The sequence below is a fragment of the Ovis aries genome, chromosome 19, assembly GCF_016772045.2.
Source record: "Ovis aries strain OAR_USU_Benz2616 breed Rambouillet chromosome 19, ARS-UI_Ramb_v3.0, whole genome shotgun sequence".
NCBI classification, from domain to species: Eukaryota; Metazoa; Chordata; class Mammalia; order Artiodactyla; family Bovidae; genus Ovis; species Ovis aries.
In genome coordinates this window covers 49,946,112-49,969,802 of record NC_056072.1, presented here as the reverse complement: position 1 = coordinate 49,969,802, position 23,691 = coordinate 49,946,112, and the positions used below count along the sequence as shown (strand labels likewise).

General features: G+C 55.6%; 1 protein-coding gene and 1 long non-coding RNA gene across 9 annotated transcripts in view; one reads left to right on the top strand and one right to left on the bottom strand.

The window, feature by feature from the left end:
- Nucleotides 1–23,691, bottom strand: part of CACNA2D2 (calcium voltage-gated channel auxiliary subunit alpha2delta 2) — a 139,430-nt gene that overhangs the window by 69,475 nt on the left and 46,264 nt on the right. For all 7 annotated transcript variants that reach the window (XM_060402525.1, XM_042236172.1, XM_060402526.1 and 4 more), the window contains exon 3: nucleotides 1,729–1,845. In XM_060402525.1, coding sequence (XP_060258508.1) covers nucleotides 1,729–1,845 — 117 coding nt within the window. The remainder of the gene's footprint in view (nucleotides 1–1,728; nucleotides 1,846–23,691) is intronic.
- Nucleotides 1–23,691, top strand: part of LOC121817248 (uncharacterized) — a 33,699-nt gene that overhangs the window by 7,855 nt on the left and 2,153 nt on the right. The window contains exon 2 of one of the 2 annotated variants that reach the window (XR_006057075.1): nucleotides 23,555–23,691. This is a non-coding gene — a long non-coding RNA (uncharacterized LOC121817248). The other variant, XR_009597449.1, reaches the window with a different exon arrangement.

Sequence of the window (23,691 nt, the reverse complement as noted above, 5' to 3'; positions counted from 1 at the left end):
CAGGGGACACTGTTGTACCTCACAGGGGTGACTGTCCCAGCTGAAGGCTTGGCTCTGCCTCCTCCCCATGACAGTCCACTTCCCCAACTATCTCCCTGCCTGTGACTAGGAGAACCCCAAAGTCAGGCTGGACCCACCTCTGGGCCCTCTGGGTCCACACTGGGTGGGATGCCCTCAGGGTCCCCCCAACTCTGGTCCTGGATGCCAGCCTTTTCCTAGTTCATGATCCCAAATCACCTGGCACAGGCAGGGGATGCCAGGGGCACAGGAGGGCCCAGCTCCTGGAGAAGGGGTTCCTAGTTCCCTCCCAGGGCCTGGATGTGGTGGGGGTTTGGCTGCTCTGATTTGACCCTGCTGGGACCCTTGCTTGTGTGGTCTTGCTCATTAAAAAAAGACAGCTTTACTGAGATACTATAAAATTCACTCACATAAAATATACAATTCAGTGTTGGTTTTTTTTAGCCTTTCAGAGTTGTGCACTCATCACCACATTCTAATTTTAGAATATTTTCAGCATCCCCCAAAAGAAACCTTGTACCCATTAGCAGACACTCCCTATCCCCTCCCTTCCAGCCCTAGGCAACTGCTAATGTAGTTTCCATTTCTATGCTTTGGCCTATTGTGGACATCTCACAGATATGGGATCACACAATAGGTGTTCCTTATGACAAGCTTCTCTCCCTCTATATAATGTTTTCATATTCATCCACGTTGTCCATCCACTTGTGTACCAGTATTTCAATCCTTTCTACTGGACGCATCTCTGTGACACAGGCAGGCGCAGCAGCAGTTTGTGCCTCTGATCTGGGGGCAGCCTGGACCCCCTCTCTTCTTTCCTGCACAACCCACCCAGGGTACCCTGCAGCTCCAGGAGCCCTTTCCCACCTGCTCTCCTGGGGGTGGATCGAGTACCAGGGTCTGCTGGCTTTGTAGATCTGGTCAGAGGGACCACCAGGTCCTGTCACCTCGCAGGACCATGGTGTCTTGGAGCTGGCAGGCACAAGCTCTCAGTAGAGATGGGAACACTGAGGCTCAGAGGCAAGTGGAGAAGTCGTGGGCAGAACAGGAGCTCCAGCCTCCAACATCACATGGTTGTGGCCTTCTTTCTAAGGTGTTCAGGGGCCTCCACAGTCCCTCTGCCTGAGTCTGCAGGATACCTTCCCAGCCACTAATAGGCCGCTATCCTGGCCAGGGAGGATTCCCAGGTGGCTCAGTGGTAAAGAATCTGCCTGCCAGTGCCAGAGACACAGGTTTGATCCCTGGGTTGGGAAGATCCACTGGAGAAGGAAATGGCGACCCACTCCAGTATTCTTGCCTGGAGAATCCCCTGGACAGAGGAAGCCTGGCAGGCTACGATCCATGGGATGGCAAATAGTCAGACACAACCAAGCATGCACGCGCACCCACACACATCCTGGCCAAGTGCTCACCCTTGGCACACATAAGCAGAGTGGAGGAACAGGAAGACCCCAGGCCCAACAGAGGCAGGACCGGGGCTGCCACTGTACCCATGCAGGGCCTCCGAGGCCCCGCGTCAGGGGCCTACTCCACAGGAAAACATCCTGCTCCTGCCAGCAGCTGCCCACAGTCCACGTGGCACCACCTGCCAGTGACGGCCTGGCCTGGCTTCAGAGGGCCAGGAGGGCTGTGTGTTCCCGGCAGGTCGGGACGGTGCCCTCACAGTGCGGGCCACTCTGCTCTTCCCTCCATCCACACGGCTGCACCTACCTTCAGGGCCTGCACCTTCCTGTCCAGCAGGCTCTCAATGTCCCCCGCCACCTTCTCCACCAGCTTCTGAGGCTCATTCTCCTGCACCTCAAACAGATTCCTGTTGTCCTTGTAGATCTGGAAGGAAGCAAAAGCCTGGGGTGAGGCCAGGGTGATCCCCCACTCCTCAGACATGGTGTCCATACACCCTCGCTGCACGGTTCCCCACGGAATGGTCCTCGCCTCTACCCTGACCCCAGCTTTGGCCATTGAGAGAGAACAGGGAGGCCTGGGGGTCCCGCCCAAGCTCCGATAGACTTGGAAGAAGTTCAAGACCATGGCTCCACTTGCGCGGCTTGTGTGAGTCTGGCGGGATGAGGCTGTCACTGCCTTCTCTGGGACTCAGGGTTCCCCATCCAGGGGCCACAAGCAGTACCTCCCTGACTGGCTCAGGCTTGCTAATAATAGTGGGGGGCAGGGTGCTGGATGGGAGGCAGGGTGCTGTGGGGAGATGGAGCCGAGAGGCACACACTGTACCCCACATACCGACACGAAGGTGGTCTCACACCCATAAACCCACACATGCATCACACACACACAGAGCCACCTCTCCACACAGGCTCAGGCATCCATACCCCACTTTTGCTGGCACTTCCCCAAGGCGTTTGCAGAAACCATTGTGGGAGCTTGGTGTGCCCCAAGGTGCTCCTCTGTCGTTCTGGGCACAGAATATGGGCACAGGGGCCAGGGAAGAAAAGGCATGTTGGGGGGAAAGAATCTGCTTCCCCTCTTCCTTGGTGGGGCTTGGCCTGTGTGCACACGCATGTGAAGGTATAAATCTGAGAGTCAGCATCTGTGTGTGTGAATGTATGCTATGGCTCAACACACACCCATCTGTGTGTACGAGCCTGAGTGTTGGGATGGGGTGGGGTTAGGGCTGCTAGATGAAGCCCGGGGGCTGTATGTGAACTGTGCAAGCAGGTTCCCGTGGGCATCTTTGTTCATGACAGGGGTCTTAGGTGTGTGCACGTGTGTGCGTGTGTACGCGCGACTGTGCACTGCACACCCCTACATGTGCCTCTGAGCCTGAATGAGCCCCTGTGTCCATCCAGGTGACCCCAGGAAATCTGTGCTGCAAGCTGGCTCCTTCAGCACAAGGTCATGGGCTGGTTACCACAACAGAACCGGGGCCCCCAGACTTTGCCATCGGGCTGTGCAAAAGTGGAGGGATGTGGAGAGACACAGAGAGGAGGCGACGAGGGGGCGATAAGGAGGTGGGAGAGGCCGCTGATGAGAGACAGACAGGCGGGGGAGATAAGGTCGGGAGAGTGACAGGCAGAGTAGGCAGATAAAGGCCTCTGGCATGTGACAAGGGGAGGAGGTGGGGGACCGGGTGCCTTCAGAGCCCTGGCCCCGCTGCCCAGCGGGCCCCTGGCAGTCCAAGGGTTAAAGCAGCGCTCAAAGCTGGCTCAGGCAGTCTCCTCCTCCCACCACCCCCATCCCTCCCGGCTTCTCTTTTCTTTTTGTCCTTCTCTTAGAACAAAATAATTTGTGGTGAAGTCGCTCCTTCCCACAGAGCCGCGGCGATTACAGGGAGAGTCACAGGCCTGGCTGCACAGCCAGGCAGGAGGGAGGCCCCCAGTGGGTGCCAGGCAGGTTGTTTACGGGGCTCCCCAGTGCCTGCCTCAGGCCAGAAGCCCCCTCAGGCCAGAAGTCCCCCTCATATGGAAGACAGTGGTGGAGGCAGAGGCCAAGCAGGGGTCAGAGCCTGGGTGGGGGGTACCGGTCACTGAGAAATGCAGGAAGGCCAGAGCCCAGGGCCCACTGCTGGAGAAACTGAGGCTCAGAAATAGGAGAGGACAGGTCAAGGCCACACAACTGTGAGGGGCCAAGCCAGTCACCCGTCCTCCCTGACGTCTTCCCAGGTTTCAGGACATGAAAGATACACACCCTTTCCCAATCCTAGACCACTGCCCCCATGTGTGTTGAGGCAGCCACACTGGCTGAAACTTCTGCTGAGTGCACCCCGGCCAGCTGGCGTCAGCAGGGGGCGCAGCCGCCTGGCTTCTCAGGGCAGGGGATGAAGCTCCCATATCTGACTCCCCGGTCAAGGTCATTCCCTGGCGCCCCAGCAGTCAGGGCTGTCCATGGTGGTGGGAGCCCTGGTATTGGAGAGTAGACCGTGCAGCCTCCTGACAGCTCTCCTCTGGGAAGCCAGGGGTCCCTCCCTTCTGGGTCTAGGATGCCCCTGGGCAACCTGGCGTGGCGCTGAACCAGGGCTCAGGGGCCGCAGAGAGAGTGGGTGTCCAAGTGGCAGGGTCACACCCAAAGACCGTGACAGCAGATGTAAGGGCTCGGAAGCAGGGACCCTGTTAAGAAATAGCCCATCTCAGTGTCCGATCTGTTAAATGAGAGAATGGCAGTCCTCCCTTCACATGCTGATGAAGGACCAAAAGACTCATGCCACGAAGAGCCTATATTAATTTTCGCAGTATTACTGCTATTGTTTAGGATCACCAGAATTCTGCAGATGGAATCATAGTCCCATCCCTGCCCCTACTGTCCCAACTAGGTCTGAATACTTAGGATCCAAAGCCTTCGGCTCCCACTGCTGGGCAAGCAGCCTTGGTCTCCCCGGGTCTGCCCACCTCCCATCCCGCCCTCCCTCCCAGGCCTCCTTGGAGGCCCCTCCTTGGAGCACCCCTCCCATCAGTCAGCCTGTCTTTGTCTCCATCTTGGCCTCAGCCACGGTGGTGATAACAGGGGGGCCTAGACACAGGGACACCTTGGACAGTATACAGCCATAGCCACCTCCCTTCCATCGCCCCTAGGCACTGGGTCTGTGTACAAAGGAACCACCAGCCAATGCGTTTCCCAATTCCATGTTCAGGAGAAAAGCTCCAGGGCAAGCACGACCTAGGTCTGATTCCTTCACCTCCTCCTGCAGGTGTGCCATCCTTTGCAGTTTGGGGCCACACCTGCCATGCTTTCTTCTTGGGTTTACCCAAAGATACACCATGACATCCTTTTCTCCCCCTATTTTTTTCGGCCGTACCATGCAGCGTGCAGGATCTTAGTTCTCTGACCAGGGATGGAACCGTGCTTCCTGCAGTGGAAGCGCAGTGTCTTAACAACCGCTGGACCGCCAGGGAAGTTCCCAGCATGATGCCCTTCTGCTGGGTGCTGGTGCCAGAATTCGAGGCCGCTCCAGCTCACTGAATTGGCAGGTGCACTCAGGCCTCTGGGTCCCCGGTGCCACATCTCTACTCACACTGTGTCTACCTCCCCTGCCTGCCTACCCACATCCTCCCTAGAGTGAGGGTAGAGCAGTGGGCAAGAAGGAGTTTCTGGGGAGATGAGAGCACAATTCCAGAACCGCAGGGACTGGATGAGTGAGCTCTAGCCAAGTCTGTCCCCCAATCCCAAATGAGCCTCTGAGAGGCAAGAGCCCTCCATCCTCCCATTCCAGGTGCCTCACCCCTCTCAATGTCCCCCTGGACCTGCTCCAGCTGTCCCCATCCCCTGGGCTGGGGCCCTGAGCTGAACCCTGTGTCCCAGAGATCCATGAGACACAGCCCAGCAGATGGTCCCACCCCAGGGGAGAGGTCATCCCCCCACTGATGCGGCCCAGGGAGTGCTTTCCACCTGCAGGCCAGCAGGAAGTCCAGGAGGGCCCAGAGCAGCTCTAGAGCACCAGCCTGGCTGCCTTCAACCCCAGGCACTAGCCCTGGTCCCTGGCGCCAACTCGGAAGCAAGAGAAAGAGCAGAGCTCACCGGGTGCAGGGCCTCAACAGCCACAGCAGGACTGTGTGCCCGCTGGTGTCCTTGGCCCAGAGAGCTAATTGGAAAAACCCAACGACTCCCACAGCAGCGCCGCATGGCCCCCAGCTTGGCGCAGGCAGCAGAGCAAGGAGAAAGAGACGGGGGCCAGCAGGTCTACAGGCGGTGACAGCTCCACGCCGGCCGTGACTGAGGAGGAAGAGACAGGGGCTTCATTCCCCGGAGGAGACTGTGAACGGCAGTGGGACAGGGCAGCAGACTAGGGCACAGGCTGGCTGGGGCCAGGGGCACGTGCTGGGGAGAGCCAGAGACACAGCCACAGAGGTGCTGAGTGACAAGTCAGGAGGCGGTTTGCAGCCCCTCTTTCGCAGCAGTTCCCGGCTCCTCCACCCTGTACCACCACCCATGGCCAGTGGTGATCTTCCACCCCTTGAGGGCACCCCTTATCAGTGACCAAGACCTGTCCTTCCATGTCTCTCATCTCCCTCCCACCCACTTCCCACAGCACCCCCACCCATGCCCCCCAGTGTTGGCTTCAACCCCAACCCTCTCTCAGCTTTAGTTAATTCTTTTGTGAAGTAGCGCGTCTGGCCAGCTTGCCTTTTGGCCTCGGGAATTCCAGGGCCTGTAGAGGCCAAGGCCCCTTCAGGGGCCCCAGGGACTCTGCCTAGCTTCCTGCTCTCAGAGGTGTCCGCACACAAGGGGGAGATGGGCCTGGAGGACACTTGGAGGAATAGTGACCTTGGGCAGGAAGTGTGGATGCTTGCAGGGGCAGATGGAGCCAGCCTTATCCTCCCAGCTCCAAACAGTCCTGCCTGGGAGTGGAATAAATGCTGAGGCACCTGAACACGGGGCAGCCACACAGGAGACAAAAGGCCCAGGACCACTGACCTGGACAACCCCCCATCAGACTGTTGAGGCATTTAGCTAAGTCCCATAGAGTCAGCAGCAGTGGGGCTTGGACCCAAGCCAGCACCCAACCTGCCCAGGGAGAGGAGGAGGGTGGTAGAGATGGATACAAAAAGGAGGGCAAGGAGTGCAAGGGAGAGGATGGGAACAGAAGGAAGAGGGGCTGCGGAGGCCGAAGAAACAGCCCTGTTTGCCGTGTGTTGACTCTGGCCACCCAAAGGCCGGCTGCTTTACACACTTGGCCTCCCTGATATACAAGCCCCGAGGAAGGACCATTCTGATGATACCGGATTAGCAGGCAGGGGACTGAGGGCCACACAAGACAGGTCACAGAGCTGCTCAGATAAGAACGGCCACTCTTATCCAGAGTGCTTGCTTTAGGTCACGCTCTCTGCAGTTCTGTTCCCTGCAATGACCCCCAACCTTGAAAATGAGGTGCAGGGGATCAGCTGGGAATCTGGGCGGCCTAAAAGGGGCCTGGGGGACTCAGAGTGGCACTGGAAGCCCGAGGCCCATGGAAGGCAGGAGGGCCATTCTGCAGGGGAGGAGGGTGGACGACCAGCAGAGCCAACCTGCTCAGCTAACCAACCACCCAGCCCTGGGAGTAAAAACAGGCACGCGTGTGAGGTTCTTCTCTGCAGCGAAGGTGAACGGGCCCTAATCTCTGGAAAATTAAATCAGAAAGAAAATGGAATGAGAAAGATTTGATGCAGGCTGGGCCCTGCTGCTGCCTGACTCCTCAAAGGCTCAGGCTCAGCTGGGGGTTCAGCTGGGTGCTCCGGCGTCCTGCCCCACTTTCCCTGCCCAGGGCGCTGAGCAGGGCATAGGCAGGTGGGGGGAGCTGAACCCCAGGATATGACCTTCCTGGGGGATTTGCTATCCTCCAGCCCCCTTTAGCCATGTCTCAGTGTCTGGTCCCTAGTAATGAAAGGAGCAGCTGGGGGGAGCTTAACTGTCCAGCTCTCAGGTCAACATTCCTAGAGATGGTGGGCTGGCCTCCCTATACCGGACTCCATGGGCAAGCAGTGGGAAGGCTGCAGAATCTGGGCTTGGAGACAAGGGCCAGCTGCTGGAAGGGGTACACTTGTGCCAGGGATCAGGGGAGCCTCAAGTGGGAAGACAGAGGGCTTTCAGTGGCCCAGAGATCCTGAGCTGGGCCCAGAGGGAGGTGAGGGGATGGAGGGACTGGCAGTGACCAGCGCAGGGGCCCCAGTCAGTCAGGGCAATGCCAGCCCCTGCCCTCACCCCCACCAGGCTGCTGCTGCACCTGTCTCCTCCCTTCACAGAGAAATCGAGGGTGTTGACATAGCTGCTAATGATCACCCTTGAAGACCACAGGGTGGAGGGAGTAGCCAGCCACCTGGGCACCCTCCTACTGAGGGCAGATCCTGGATAGGCTGCACAACTGGGACGTTTCCCACGTCCAACCACCCGCGAGCCCCACAGCCCTGTTCCTCTGGGGCTGCCCACACCAGGTGCATGAAAAGCCTGACCCAGCTGCTCCGGGGACACACCAGGCCCTGGACTGTGTGTGTGGCAGAGAGCGAGCTCTCTGGGGCAGGGGTTGTGGCCCCCTCTGGCCTTTCTGGAGTGGGGTTTACAGTAAGGCAAGGGCAAGGGGCCCCGGAGCCTCAGAGCACACAGTCGGTGCACTGGTGGCGGGTTATGGGCCACTCGGCTGCATGCTTCATCAGCTGCTGACGATCACCAGCTGCCACATTGGGGTCCCATGTGGTCCTGCCACGCTGCCACCATCCTGCGGTGGGTTGGCTCCACAGTTAGTCAGCTGTATGTGGTGTCATGTCATGTCACATACAGTTTGTATATTGTGAGGCTGGTTGTCATATCAGTAATAGCTAACCTTCATACAGGGACTTTCCGGAATGAACCCTCTGCTTAGAGAGGTTCGCAGATGCCTACCTGGGCCCCTGCAATAGGCCCTGCATGGGCTACAATGAACACAAAGGCAGAATGGGAATGGGGAGGAGACTCAAGACCTGGCCTCCTGGAGCAGATGACAATGCGGCCCTGCTGGGTTGGTGGCCCATTAGTGGCCCACCCCATCCCATATCCTTATATCCCTACTGGGGTGCTCATGTTCATGCCACAGGCTCTTGTAGGGATCTCTGGAGCCTGGGGCAGCAGAAATGGGCCAGACCTTGTCCCTGTCCCCCTGGGACTCAGCATCGGAGAGCACAGATGTCCATTTGGGCTGCTAACAACAGAGGGGTGGTGGTAGGGGAGGTGTGTAGGAGACATCTGTGAGAGAGGCTGGTCTTCCAGGGTAGGGTGGGTGGTGGGAGTGTGTGAAGGAAAAGACTGAGATGGCTTGTCAAAGGCCATTTGAGCAGAGCCTGAAGGGCTGGGCAGGAGTCCGCCAGACACAGGGGTGACTGGGAGTCAGGGACTGCAGGAGTAAAGGCAGGTGTTCTCAGGCTGGGAGCAGGGAAAGGACTGCTCAGTGTCAGGAGCACAGACATGTGCAGGGAAGCTGGGGGATAGGTTCTGATGGGAAGGGTCCTAGCTTCCCAGGTGGTAGGGGATGGAGTTGGGGGATCCTCAGGGAAGGAGGGGGCATGGCCCAAATCCCAAGGTGAGAAGGCTCTGGTGGCTTCATGGCCCCTTGGCCCCCGAGATGAAGCTGCCAGGAGCTCTCAGAAGCAGATTCCCTTTGAAAAATTCACAGGGGCCTAAAGCCCCCCGCCACCACCCCCAGCAACGCCTCCCTGTTTTTAAAGTTAAAGTTTAGTTGACTGTCATCCATTACCGCAATTAGTACATTATGTCTAATTATGCAATTAGTGTAAAAAGTGCACTTGCTGCTGAGAATGGGAAATTACGCTGCCTCGTTACGCTGTAAAATCCATGTCATAAAAAGGCTCAATCTCTTGTTTTTCAAAAGACACAAAACCCAACACAAAACAATAAACCAAATCCTCCCAGTTGAGCTAGGGCCAGGGTGTGCCAATCTCTCTGCACTTGTCCCCCTGCAGACCCCGGCCTCTGCAAGGCGCTGTCCCACCCTGGCCCCGGGGCAAGGCAATGACCCGCCACCAGGGAGCACTAACGCGCAGCCCATTCCTAGCTGTGGCCAGTGTTTGCTGCTCTGAAACGTGAATTTCTAAGCAGATTTTAAAAACCATGGCAATCCTGATTCTCCACCTGTTATTCCAGATCCAACTTTGAACCTGCTCTAGCATTAAGGCTTGTATATCTTAGGTGAGAGTATCCTGCAGGGGTATGGTTTCTAAATAGCTCCAAGAGAGAGGGGCAAGGTTCCTGAAGGCAGCACTCTGAGGTTCCTAATGGTGCCTGTGGGGGAAAGAGGCATACTGCAGCTCAGGGGAAACTGGGGAACTTTCTCACACTCAAACCCTAATAGCTTTGTCTGGATAGGCAGTGAGCTCCCCATCACAGGAAGTATGCAAGACCCCCCTCTGTCAGAGATGCTTACAAGTGGTTCACCTCACACAGTAGCTGGGCTCTAGGCTGCCATAGTTAGACAGCAGCATCCCCATGGCTGTGTGTCTACACGAAGCTGGCCGTCTGTGACTCTATTTTCCCCAGGTTCTGGCTCTCTTGGTGGTCAAGGCGATATCTGGGGACAGGTGCTGGGGGGAGAGAGGAATCTGACAGGGAGTCTCCCTTCCACAGGGGTGACAGTGCCAGACGGCCAAGTCCATGGGAGCTGGGGAGGGGGCACACTCCTGTGTCACTTCAAAAGCAAATGCGTCACAGTCAGGTCTCCATGACCCACCACCCAGCTCCAAAGCCAGAAGTTACAGCTCTAGCATGACCCACTTAGTGCCTGCCTAAGAAGCCCCCTCTCTGAGCCCCTTCCTTCCAGTTCCCACCACTCCTTGTGCTCCAGGTGCTTGATCCAGGCCTGGTGCTGGGGAGGTACAGGGTCACGAAGACTCCTTCCCAGACAGAAATCTGCCCTGGCCTCAGGGGTGAGATGCATGCACCTCCTGCAGCTGCTGCGGCCGAGCTCAGACGAGGTGTTCACAGAGCACAGAACTTGAGAGTCGGAGCCCCCAGCACCCTAGGGCCCGTGGGGCACTAGAAGCCCTGCAACGGCCCCCACCTGCAACGTGTACACCGACAGCTCCGGGCGCATTGACCGGTCGGTGCCGTGCACACCCCGATGGACGCACTTTCTGAGAAGGCAGCTGGATCTGGGGGAGGGACAGCACCTGGACCCTACGAGAGGGATACCTGTTGCCTATACTCAAGGTGTGGGGTCCCTGGACAGTTACAGCCTTCCAGCCTTTGTCTACTCGGGTGATCTTGGAGAGCAGGGGAACCATGTCATGGCCTGGCCAGGTGGGCACCTGCCATGGAGCCCCCTGGCCTCTTGATTTGGTCCAGGAGAGCATCAGGATGCAGAGTAGGGGGGTGTGTGTGACCCTGGACTGAATCAAACTACAGGCAAGATCTGGGGGCCCCTGCACGCTCCCCCTCCCTGAGCTGGGAGCCGCCGGCTGTCGAGGCAGCTGGGAGGGAAGCTGTGCCCAGCACGCCAGCTGGCACGGGGGAGTGCGAGTAAACATACCCGCACTTTCCCAACTCGCAGAAGTCGCCGGGTGGCGGCCGGCTGGTGTGGGCGCCCATGTTTACAGGGAAACAGATTGTTTGTGCCTGTGTCTGGGCCCCCTCACCGCCCACCCTGGCTCAGTTCCCTCCCGCTGCTCTCCACCCTGGGGCCCCGCCTTCCTCCAGGACTCCTCAGCCTCTCAATGCAGGAGGAAGAGGACAGCGATGATAGGCAGCCGCCCATCCCTGTGTGGTCAGACAGGGCTCAGCGCATAACCCACTGAGTCACAACAATTCTGAAAGGCAGGCACAGCCACTGGCCCCACTTTACAGCTAAGGAAGTGAGGCTCTGGTAGGTGGAGAAGCCGGCTGAGACTGTAGTTATGAATGGAGGAGCCAGGGATACTGGGCATCTCAGACCTCTGTCGTCAGTTCTAGGCTCCAGGGTCCCTCCATCCTGCCACCGCCCAGACAAGCCCAGTCCGCCCTTTACCTGGCACCTTGAGCAACCCTGGTGCAGCGTGGACATGGACATGGACATGGACCCCGCCCTCTCCTCGACACAACGGCCCCAGGACAGAGACCAGGGCCCAGCACTGGCCTGCCGTCGGGCCTCTTCAACCCCTTCACCTCCGAGTCTCTGTCTTTAGCTCCATATGGCCCACTGTCTCCACTCTCAGGAGTGAGAGAACTGGCAGGGTGGGGTGGCAGTCTGGGAGCCAGGGTGGGCAGAGGCTCCAGCGGACACTTGGTTGGCCAGGGAGGACTCTGACTCAAATTTCACAGAGCCAGGTGTTAGCAGGATCTCATCTAAGAGGGCTGTCCCTCAGTCTAGAGTTGGTGGAAATTTACCCCCATAAATGTCCTCATGAGACAGATTTGATCCTGGGCCCGAGGCACAGTTTGAAAGCCAGGGAGCAAAGGATAAAGTTGGCTTCCTCTGCCTGAATCACCTCCATTCCAGTCCTCCCAACACTGATAGCCCAGGGTGGGCCACCCTCCTCAGGGGCTGGAGCATGGCACTCAGGGACTCCAGAGGAGCCAGAAACCCACCTTTCCCCAAGAGTCTCCAGGCAGGTTTCCTGGGTGGGAGGGCTCATTAGATTTTTCTTCATCCATCCCCTCTTCCCTCCTCCAGCTGTGACAAGGGCCCCAGGAGGAAACCGAAGTGCCAAGAGGGTCAGAATCTGTCCAAAGGAGACCTTCCCACTCCCGAGTCCCCTGCACTCACAGCCGAGAATTGGCTACATAACTGCAGGTCTGAGTTCCTGCCCTGCTCTTTACCAGATGCATGGCTTGGCATCAGCCTTCACCCTCAGCCAGGCTTTCTGGGGCATTCCTCAGAGATGAAAGGTCAAGTGCAAGGTGCCGCTGGCTTCTCAAGGGGCCTCCTTCCAGGGCCGCTCCCGAGGCTGCCCCACACTGTCCTGCAAGGCCTGACTTTCCAGGTCTCGCAGGCTGGAAATCTGCCCTTCACTGCTGAGACTTGCTGCTGAAGACATCGTCCAATAATGACAGTGCCAATTACAACGAGAGGCCCTAGGGCTGGCTGCTCTTGTGAAAACACTGGATCTTGGCATGTCAGGTACGCAGGATGGAGGCAGAGATGGAGGTAAGTCTGGGAGTGGCTGCAGCCTCCCATGGTGTTAGGGGCCCCTTTTGGGGGCAAGGTCATCCTAGGGCCCTTCCCCACACCCAGGCGCTCACTGTAGTTCCAGGTACATGTGTCTAACCCACACACCAGCTCACACGCCACATCTACACCCAGGACCCGGAAAGTCATTTGCAGATCCTGCCCATGATTCACACTGAGGCTTCCGGAAAAGACACCACAGTTCGGACAGACCTGTCCAATGTCCCTGGATACCCTGGAAGGAGGCTCCATGAGAAGTCAGTAGCCCCAAGCCTGGATGAGGCTCTGTGGGTTTCTATCCACACCTCAAAAGGGGGTCTACAGCCATCTGAAATGTTTTTAGCAGTGAAACTTTTCTGGCCCCAGATGGTTGCGGCTACTTGAAGGTCATGTCCCTTAATCTTCCTGCTGGACAAGACACTGGAGAGGCCCCTAACAGCACAGAGGGCTCAGGGGCTTACTGGGGGCAAGGGCGTGGCCTGACAGGCAGTGGCCTCTGGATCAGCATCCCCTAAGAGGGCTGAGCCCCCTCCTCTGGTCCCAGTGCCCGAGTGTCAGGTGCTGACAGGCAGTGGGGACCTGAATCTCACTGGTGGTGGGTGTGCAAGCGCGTGTGGGAGGGAGCACACCCACGCCTGGGCTATCTTGCTCACATCCTGTCGGCCTCTTCCAGCTCCATCTTAGTCCTTCTCCTAGTTTTCCTTTTTCTCCTATTTTCAATTTATAGGCTCTTCTTGAATTTTATGTATCCTTGTAAGTACCCTTAAATCTTCTGGAGGATAAGTTGGCGGCATAAATAAACAAACAGGACAGAGACACTGAGGCCCTGCACATGCTGAAGATTGGGGACAGGTATGCCATTAGGGACGTGTAGGCACCAAGGACACGCACACGCGGGGGACACACGCCCAGAGGGAACCCATTCTCTCCGGTCATTAACAGGCTCTCCTGAGCCCTCACAGGAGGGCTTGAAAAATCCAGGGTGGTGACCACACAGGGTTTCCTAGAGCTGGGAGGCCAGTGAGCTCCATATCCACTGTCAACTGGGGCTCCTGGGCAGGCCCTGGCCCCTCTCTGTGCCTCAGTGTCCCCTCAACTCACTGTGGGGAAAGAGGGACAATCCTTGGCAGCCCCCTCAGCTCCAGGTTCTTTCTCCATTAATTCAAGAACCTCAGTGGCCACTGGGGTCAACATTTATCTTCACCGTGACTGTGCTCAATGTTTGCCTTGCAAATGAACTGTGCAAACAGGACCCACTGCTCAGCCACGAACAACACTGCGCGGGTCCTTGGTCTGAACAGTCATGAACTTCAAAGTGAGTGAGCTGTGCTCAGGGGAGACACTGTGCCTGGGCTCCCCCTCCAGGTGGGCCACCTCCTTACTGCCCAGCAGACACAGAGATCCCCCTCAGCGATGATGCCAGGCTGCAGCAGACAGCTCCGGGGCACACATTCCCTCCTGTGCACATGGGGAGCAACCATGATTCGAATCAGCAGACGAGGCGGTCCTTCCTGACCACCCCCACCCACAGACAAGAGGATGCAGGAACACCACGAAAACAGTTGATCTCCTCACTGATAGTGGGTGACAAAAAATTATCTCTCTCTGAACACTAAAAATAAAGCCCAGTCTCCTAAAACCAGGCCCCCTCTCAGCTCATGGCTTAGAGAGGCTTTGTCTCTAAGTCCAAACGTAGATTTGCTGGAGAAGCCGAGAGCACTAAACCCTAGCCTGCCTCGCCCAGGGGCTCAGCCCTGGGGTAAATTGGGGCCCCACCCCCACCCCAACCACTGCAGTACAAAGCAGAGCAGTGAGCCCAGATGACGCTGTCCAAGGCAGGCAGGAAGAGGGCAGCAGGAACCGGGTCCATATGCTGCTCGTGCCCAGCTAATGGGCTAACAAATGAGCAGGTCTCGCCTCTAAAAGGTGATGAATGAGCAGTTGCCCAGGAGAGCGGAGGGATGGGCCCCCTCCCCACAGCTCTGCTCAGGCTTGGCCCTGACTTGGCACCTATGGAGTGCCCAGCCCAGCCCTGAGACTCCCCAGGGGTGGGGTGGGGGGGCTGGGGGTGACCGTGGGTATGAGCAGGGAGGAGGCCAAAAAGGGCATAAAAGGGCAGCCCCAGAGGACATCCCCAAACAAACCCAAACAGGGAGCCTGAAGTCTCCACTGCCTGGGCTGCTGTCATACTGTCTGGAGGGTGCCGCTGAGGAGGTAGGCGGACTGACTCTTCCTTGAGACTCATCCCCACTACACACACTGGGCTGGGGGCCATGGGAGCCTGTGCCCTACGGACTGAACAGACTGGGGAGAGACCTGAGGCTGGTCCTGGGGGGGCCACCCATGGGCTGGGGTGCTGCTTCTCCCACAGAACTGCAGGACTGTAGCCGCCTAAGCTCGCAAGGAGGAGTCGTAGGCAGAGGTGGGGAGCTGAGTCAAGGAGGGGTCCAGGGCTCCGACTCAAAGCAAAGATCGGCCTCCAGTGAGCGAGTGAGCCCCCACCACAGAGGGGATCAGCCAAAACTGGCCCCTAGGCCCCAGCCAGTCCTCTTTGGTGAGGTAGTGAACCAAAGGTCTTAAGTTTGACCTGAAAGCCCGATATCCTCAGTTTGCCCCCCAGTCATTATGCAGTCCCCCTCCTCTAGGTACTCAGGACATTTCAAGGGGGCAGGGTTTCTGCACAGTGACAGAGGATTGGCCCGGCTCCCAATGAGAGCTGTCTGGCCAGTTGAGGCAGCCCCTGACCCAGGTCCTTTGTGGGCTCCCTGTCTAAACAGCCCCCAGCCCCCAGCTTGCACTGCCACCCCTAACCACCCCCCCACAGCCCGCCCCCACCCGTGTAAACAGAACCTGCCCGCTTTCTCCCAGGGGCTGCTAATTCCTCGCCAGAACTGCTCGGACGTGAAATTGGAGTGAGACAATGTGTGTTTAAGGAAATGAATCTCGCATCTTAAGAGGCTTGGGGAGCCTGCCCTGCACCCCCATCACCCCACCCGCCCAACCCCAGCCTGGGAAGGAGCGCTTGGCATCAGGGAAGGAAAAGGCGGAGGTGACATTCAGTGCCAAATTAGCAGCCGCCACAGCCAAATATTGTACTTGCCTCCAATCTTCTTTTATTTTTCAAGAGAAAAGCCTTTTACAAAGTGAAAGAGGCTGTTGGAACACTAAGGCTGCTGATCGTTTTAAAAGGCATGCCTGCCACGCGCATGCCCATCTCAGAGCGTTCCCTTCCTTTCCGCGTGCCATCTCCTCCTTGCCCACGGCCACAACCCCAAGGTGCCCGCCCCCACAGTCAGGCCCCATCACACCAGCCACACAGAGGACATTATAGGTGTTCTTAGCTAAAGTGACCCAGAGTCTCGGACCCTAGGCCAGTCTTGGACACGGGACCTGCCTGTGAACCATCTTATAATCTGCATGGGACCCTTGCAAGTGAGGGGTCATCTGTGGTGAGCCCATAGCCACCTGGCCCACAGAGGCCTCAACAGAAGTGTTGAGCCAGCGCCAGCTCCCATCACCTCTTTTATCCTGCTCTACTAGAGGCTTCATAGGCCTCACTCTTTGGTCACTTTGTGGAACAAATAATAACAGTCATCCTGGAGTCATCCAGCCCCCAGGATCCAGTCTGCCTCCATGGGCCACTAATTTACTGACTCACTGAACAGGTTGACCTGCCCCTCCAGAGGAAACACTATTTTTATTCCTGAGCCGCTGACAGAGTGCTGGGTTGATCTCACTGATCACCAGGAGTCAGTCAAACTGGTTTTGATCAACAGGGAAGACATAGCCCATGTTTCCCATTTATTCAAACCTGGACTGCCCCAGGCCCCAGTTTCCTTTTCTAAGGAGAGGATGGGGAGGAGCCTGGTGGTTCCAGGGACTGGAAACCCCTGAGCCCTAAGCCCCCACCTGGATGGTGACTGGTCTGACCCACATGTGAGCAGCCATGGCACCCTCACAGATCTGAGCCACCCTCTGACCCCACCCCTAAAGTCCCAGGAGGTGGGCGCCTGGCAGTGCCCCATTTATAGGAGAGGTCCAGGGTTCAGACAGCTCTGGGGACTTGTCCATGGCCTCTGCTGGTATCAGCACAACCAGGACCACAATCCGAGGTGGGAAGCACCACAACGTGGATGCTGTGGTGTCTGCCCAGACTCCGCATCAGGATGAAGCCAAGATGCTGGCTGCTGATAGCTCTCGGCTAAGTCCCTGCCTGAGCAGAGGGAGCTGCCTCACCCACGCTCTGCTGGACATGCAGGTTGAGTGGAGGAACACAAGGTCTACCACAATGAGGGATGACTCTCAGGAGCGAGGCCAGTTCCAGCCCCCTCCGTGGAACCGGCTGGGGCTTCTGTTAAGCCTTCATCCCAGTCAAACTTCTGCTGCCCCATCCTGCCTCCTTTGACCCTGATGAGGGTGGTCCCTGAGAGTACTCCCACAGTCAACACCTGCACACAAACCCCCACCTCAGAGTCTGCTTCCAGGGACTCAACCCTGCCACAGCTCATGCTGGGAGGGGTCCCGACGAGCCAATTCTGAAACAGGAGTTGTCCTGTTGAAGAGAAGGCTGCACCACAGTGGTTGGTGGAGCGCTGACAACCCTAGCCTGTGATAAAGGTGCGAATGATCGAACGTCCCCCCACTGTGAACCGAAATGGGAATACCTGTGGATGGGTGCCATGTTTCAGGTCCTGAGAATTTCAGGGAAATGTAATTATAAGGACTATGGAATGGGATGGCCGTTGCTGAGGGCTATCAATGCTTTGGAAAGAGACAATGAAAGGCTGAGTGTGATTAATCACGGATTTAAGGTGAAGTGTGAAAGTCAGAAGCCCCCTTGGCAGGATATAAAAAGACTCATCTCTTGCAGCCAGAGGCAGAAAAAGCTGAGGGTCAGGCACAGGACTTAATCAGAAGAGTGACAAAGGTCCAGAGGGAGTTACAGTCTCAACTGCAGCAAGATGTCTACCCAAGGTTGAGACCCTGACTGGGACGGAATGGATCCCTGAGTTGTGAGGTGAGGGCATCTGGGTCACTGCCCTTGAGAACCCTGAAACCCACCCTGAACTCTCTGAGCCTACAGAAGTGACTGTTCCTCCTTATTAAAGGCTAGGGCTCCCCACTTGCTTAAAAATTATGACAAGGCCTCCATGTTCGAAAGCAACACACTCCCCTCCTTCCCACTCACCAGACAAAAACCAAGGCTTGAGTCACAGTGAGAAACCCACAACTCCAGGAAGCGCTGGGCCTGCTAAGAGAGAAAAGGTACTAGGTCCTGAAGGTCCTGAGGTTGCTGGATTAAGGGCAGTAGAAAAGAAGGTTGGATTATGGGAGAGGTTATTGATTTGAACGGGCTTCCCAGGTGGCTCAGTGGTAAAGAATCTGCCTGCCAGTGCAAGAGACGCAGGAGACGCGGGTTCAATCCCTGGGTCAGAGGAGCCTAGTGGGCCTTTATGTCCACAGGGTCACAAAAGAGTCAGACACAACTGGGAAACAGCACCATCCACCACCATCGATATGAGAGCACTTCCTAATGATACAGGATCTAACACCCCAGTGAGGACCCCAGGGGATGCTGGAAGTCTGAAAAAAGCAATGGCCCATACTAAGAGAAGTTGAAATGCCAGAACTCCCAGAACAAACTTGAGAAAGGGATCAAAGACTTCGACAAGTGGACATACCAGAGGAGTTCTACTGCAAAAGGCCAGAAAGCCCCACACGACCATGTTCCATGGGCAGGCCCAGAGGACACCATTTACCACAGCGAGGAGGACTGTGCTGGTGAGAAGGGCACAAGCATCAGAGAGAAATTCAGTGGGGGCTGTCATCTGCTCTCAGGGCCAGCCTCGGAATCTGGCTCTATCTCACACACCAGCTGACATGCAAGGATCTCAGCTGAGTGAGGCTGAGAGTTCAAAGGGACACTGCAGCAGGCTCAAGCCGAGGTGAAAGTGGCCCCGCAGCTCGGGCCACACGACGCAGTCGGCCCGATGGAACTAGAGGTATCCGTTCTGGGGAACAATGCTGTGTGACGTTTACAGCAGCTTCTAATAGCATCACAGGAGAGTCCTAGGGTCTAACAGAAAACTACACACTGTTCAGAAAGCATCTCTTGGATTGTCACTGGGCCCTGGCAGAGACCACACAATGCACGTGATTAAATAACCAAGGCATATTAAATGATCTGGCTTGTCACACCCATGAAGTCGTGAGGTCTCGTGAGCCCAAGAGTAATCCATTTTAAGAAAGGAGGGGTGCACATCCTTGATCAAGTATGAGCTGGTCAGAGGGCACAAGCAAGCCACATGAACACTTTTGTGACCCCATGGACACTAGGCTCCTCTGTCCATGGAATTTTCCAGGCAAGAATACTAGAGTGGGTTGCCATGTCCTCCTCCGGGGGATCTTCCTGACCCAGGGATTGAACCCATGTCTCCTGCAGCTCTTGTACTGGCAGGCGGATTCTTTACCATTGAGCCACCTGGGAAGCCTGCTCACATCAATAACCTCACCCATATCCAACCTTCTCTTCTACTGCCCTTGATCCAGCAACCTCAGGACACAGTCCTCCATTCATTCACTACTGCTGCATGAATGCTCCTCTCTCAATTAAGACCGCATGGAGTGTGTGCAGGGGGAGTCCCTCATGACCAGCTGACAGAAGAGGGAAAAGACTGAGCTCAGTCTCAGGCAGGTCAGCGGAGTATGTTGATGTGAGCTGAAAGCAGACACAGCTACGTTATACCTGACTTGGGATGGCCCTGAAAGACAGTGCTAAGCAGAAAGCCTCCCAAGGAGCGAAGCTCTGGGCAGCACACCTGATCATCCACTTTGTACGGAAAGGGAAGGGGCCTGAGGTAAGAATATGTAAACAGTCTCATGGGAAGTGACAAATGGCTTGGTTGGTTGTCAGGATGAATGAAGTCTGGAATATTAGGGACATATAACCCTGGTAGGCTTCCCTGGTGGCTCAGACGGTAAAGCGTCTGCCTGCAATGCAGGAGACCCGGGTCCTATTCCTGGGTCAGGAAGATCCCTGGAGAAGGAAATGGCAATCCACTCCAGCACTCTTGCCTGGAAAATCCCATGGATGGAGAAGCCTGATAGGCTACAGTCCATGGGGTCGCAAAGAGTCAGAAGACTGAGCGACTTCACTTTCACTTTCATAACCCTGGTGGAGGCATGGGGATGGACCAATGGGCATGGGCACAAATATGATCTCTGTACAATAATGCTTATCAGCACCACCAGGAAAGAGACACCAAATAACCAGACAAAATGACCTCATGAATTGCCATCAGTCAGCCTCTGTCGTCAGTCACTCTAGGGCTGGTAAAAGGAGTGTATGAAGAGAGTAGCTATGAAGGGACTACGCAAGGGCCCAAGACCAATGTTGATCTATCTACTGCTGCTGCTGAATACCCAACCTTCCAGGAAGAGTCCAATCCTAAGACCCAAATATGGCACTACTTCTCAAGAAAATCAGCCAACTACGTGGCATATTGATTACACCAGACCTCTTCAACCTCAGAAGGGCCAGTGAGTCATTCTCACTGATATGATAACAGCTGGTAAGTTTTTCTTTCCTACATGAAGGGTGTTGACTATCCAAGAGCTTATCGAATGTTTGATCTGCTGACATGGGATCCCATGGGTTCCTTACTCCAGGGGATCCACTTTACAGCAAAAGAGGTGCTTCAGTGGGCATGTGAGCATGGGATTCGCTGATCCTATCATTTACCTCACCATTCTGAGGCCACCAGTCTCACAGTGTTGGAATGAAGGACTTTTTCCCCTAGTTACAGCCTGACTGAGATATAATTCACATCCCCCATGGTTAGTATACTTTTTTAAAAAGTATACAATTAAATGGTTACCTATTCACACAGTTGTGTAACCATCAATACTCTAATTTTGTAACATTTTCATAACCTCCAAAGAAACCCTGTACCCCATTCTTGTCTCCCTCAAGCCCATGGCAATCACTACTTCGTTTCTAGTTTTTGTCTGTTCTGGACATTCCATATGCACTGAATCATTTAAAATGTGCCCTTCGGTTCCTGGCTTCTTTCACTTAGTATAATGTTCTCAAGGTTCATCCATATGGTAGCATGTATCAGAAAGTGACTACTTTTTATTGCTGAATAATGTTCCACCATATGGCTATACCGATTTTGTTCATTTCTTCATCAGTTGATAGACATTTGAGTTGTTTCCACTTTTTAAATATATTACAAATAATGTTGCTATGAAGGTTTGTGTATGTTTCTATGTGGAATGGTCTTCTGAAGACCAGCAAAGCCACCATGTTGGAAATGGTATCCAGCAAGAACGGGGAGCTATCCTTGAGGACACAGTGTGTACCGTAAATCTAACTACTGAGTCCGTAATAGCCAAGAATACACAGTCCAGGCAAAAGTAGGAGAGGCGTGGTTTTACTCCCCATCACTATTCTCCTACTTGGGGGAATTCTGACTTCTGATCCCTTCAATTTTAGGCTCTGTCAATCTACAAAGTTCTGGTTCCCAGAGAGGAAATGGTTTCACAGGAGACAAGGAGTCCCACTGGGCCTTAATTTTCAGTGATGGGCCTGTCAGTTTAGGCTCCTTGGGCCAAGAGAGCAGCTGTCATGGAAAAATGATTCTCATTATCAGGAGAGGCTGGGGCAGGGAAAAATATGTTGGACACCCTGGTGACCCACTGGGACCCCCCTGTCTAGTTTCTCTTTTCTTTTATTTTTTGGCTGTGCACACAACATATGGGATCTTAGTTCCCCAACCAGGGATCGAGTTCTTGCCCCCTAAAGTAGAAGCACAGTCTTAACCACTAGACCACCAGGAGTTCCTCCCCTGTTTAGTTTTGATGAAGGGTGAACAAGGGCATAAGTCATGGAATGAGAAGGGCATGGTGAGCAGCGGCTCAGACCCACCAGGGATGAGGGTCTGGGTCAGGGTGAAGGGAACCTAGGGAGGTGGGAGCAGATGGAGAGGATGCGTACCAATCGTGGCCTTTGTGTTGGAGGTCATAGCTCATTCCACTATTCTTCCTCTTCCAAGTTTCCCAGGAAAAGGGAACAATCAAAATTCTAGAGCTAGTGAGCTCCCACATAGACAAATTTACTATATGAAGCTAGGGGTCTAGGTGACTCAAGAGGTGGGCTGTTGTGCGTACTAGTTCAGGATCAGTGCTCATACTCCAGATGCTGAGTCGATTTGGAACTGTTCCCTGACTACAGGGAGACACCTCATGCGTGGTCATGTCCCTTCCCTAGCAGCACCCTGCATGCAGTGACCAGGTAGTGCAGGGCACAAAAGCCAGGACCCCTGGCCTCAATCTAGGACCTCTCTAAGCAGCCACACCAGACCAGGAGCTGTCCATGGTGCTGGCTGAGACCCCATTCAACTGCATTGTGGTCAGCCTCTCTCCCTGCCCAGGCTTGCTCCACATATCCCTTTACAAGTACGGTTTCTCAGAGTAGCCCCTCCCCCTAAAATAAACCTTCTGTGTACAGATCCTGGCATCTCAGACCCTGTTTCCCACTAACACCACCTCAGACAGGCTGTCTGTCCCCACCAGTGCCAAACCCTGAGCCAGCCAGGCTCAAGAAAACCCTGTGATGGTGGCTGTGGGACCGCCAGTCCTCCACCCCCACCCCACCAACTGAGGCCTGCCTTTGCATCCTCCAGCTGTAGCATTCAGGTACCACCCCCTCAGGGAGGTACAGTTTAATGGTAAAGAAAGCAAAACTCTAGGGGGGAACTAGCTCATCCAAGGACCTAGACATGGGAAGGGAATGATCAGAGTTTGAACCTCTATCTCTCTGAATCTCTCTGATCACCATCCTTGTGACTTCTGTATTTTCTGCCAGAGTAAGAGGGCAGCAAATAGGCTCAGGGACACAGCTCGCCTTCACCTGGAAAGGTGGAAACAGACTTCATGGAGGAGGTCTTGAGGGGCTCAGGAGGAGGGTGTGCAGGGAAAGGCTTTGCAGGAAGAGGGAAGAGCGAGGGCAAAGGCTGGGAGGCAGGCCTGACAGGGGTTAGGAATCCCAGTTTGGGGGGACACGTCAGGGAAGGGTGGTAGGGTCTGTGTGAAGGTTGTGGTGGACACAGACCAGGCTCAGGTCCTGCATCTGTCCTGCCCTGCCCCCGCCTCGCTGTGTCCCATCTCCCCCTCTCCCACCCCCATCCCCCAGGTTCCGGTGCCTGCTCTGAATGGCCAATGAGGCCATCTGATTGGCTCATCAAGGGCAAATAATAGCTTCTGCTGAATTCAGCTGCAGCCAATCAGAGGCAATCAAGCACACAAGAGGCCTGATGGGCCACATGAGCGGGCGCCCCCACAGGCACCAGAGCTGGCCCCTCAGTCAGGTCCGGAAGCTCTCACCCTAGTGTGGGAGCCCTGGCGGTGGGGGGTCAGGGAACCAGAAGGCCTCAGTAAGAGAAAGGGAAGGGAACCGGCTGGGCTCCACTGCATTTACTTGGCACCTGCTGTGTACCCAGAGCTCTGGAGAAGCTGAGCACTGGTGGGGAGACCCAGGCAGGGACACACTCACCCCAGCACATACTCTGCAGAGCATCAGCACACAGGCCCAGGGAGGGGGACTCCTCCCCTAGGAGAAGCTTTTCTGAACCCCACAACAGCCTCCCAGCATTTGTCCCTCAGCTGTCCCCCCCACCCCCCACTCCGCCTCCACCCTCCCAGGCGTCTCTGTGCCGAATTCCTGCCTCTTCCCCTGAGGAGAGCAGAGCCTCCAATCAGACCCTGGGAAAGCAATTTTTCAATCTCCAACTGCAAACACTAATACCGCCGAAGCTAATTTTACAGATTTCCACTCCGAGGCCTCGCCTTTGTCCCAGAATCCCTCAGCCTGAGAGATTAGTAGTTTAGAGACTGGAAAAAATAAGGTATTTTAAAATTCAGCATAATACTCTCTTAGACTCAGTGAGCTAAAAGAGAAATAAAAAAGTTTTTTTTTGATTGGAAAAGAGCCTGTTAGTAGGGAGGAGCCGAGTCCGGTCCCTGATCCACCAGGTGGCTGAAGGAAGGATGCTCTTCCAGTGCCCAGATGCCTCCAGTCCTTGCAACAGGCTCAAACCTGCACCCTAAGGATGAGCAGAGAAAAG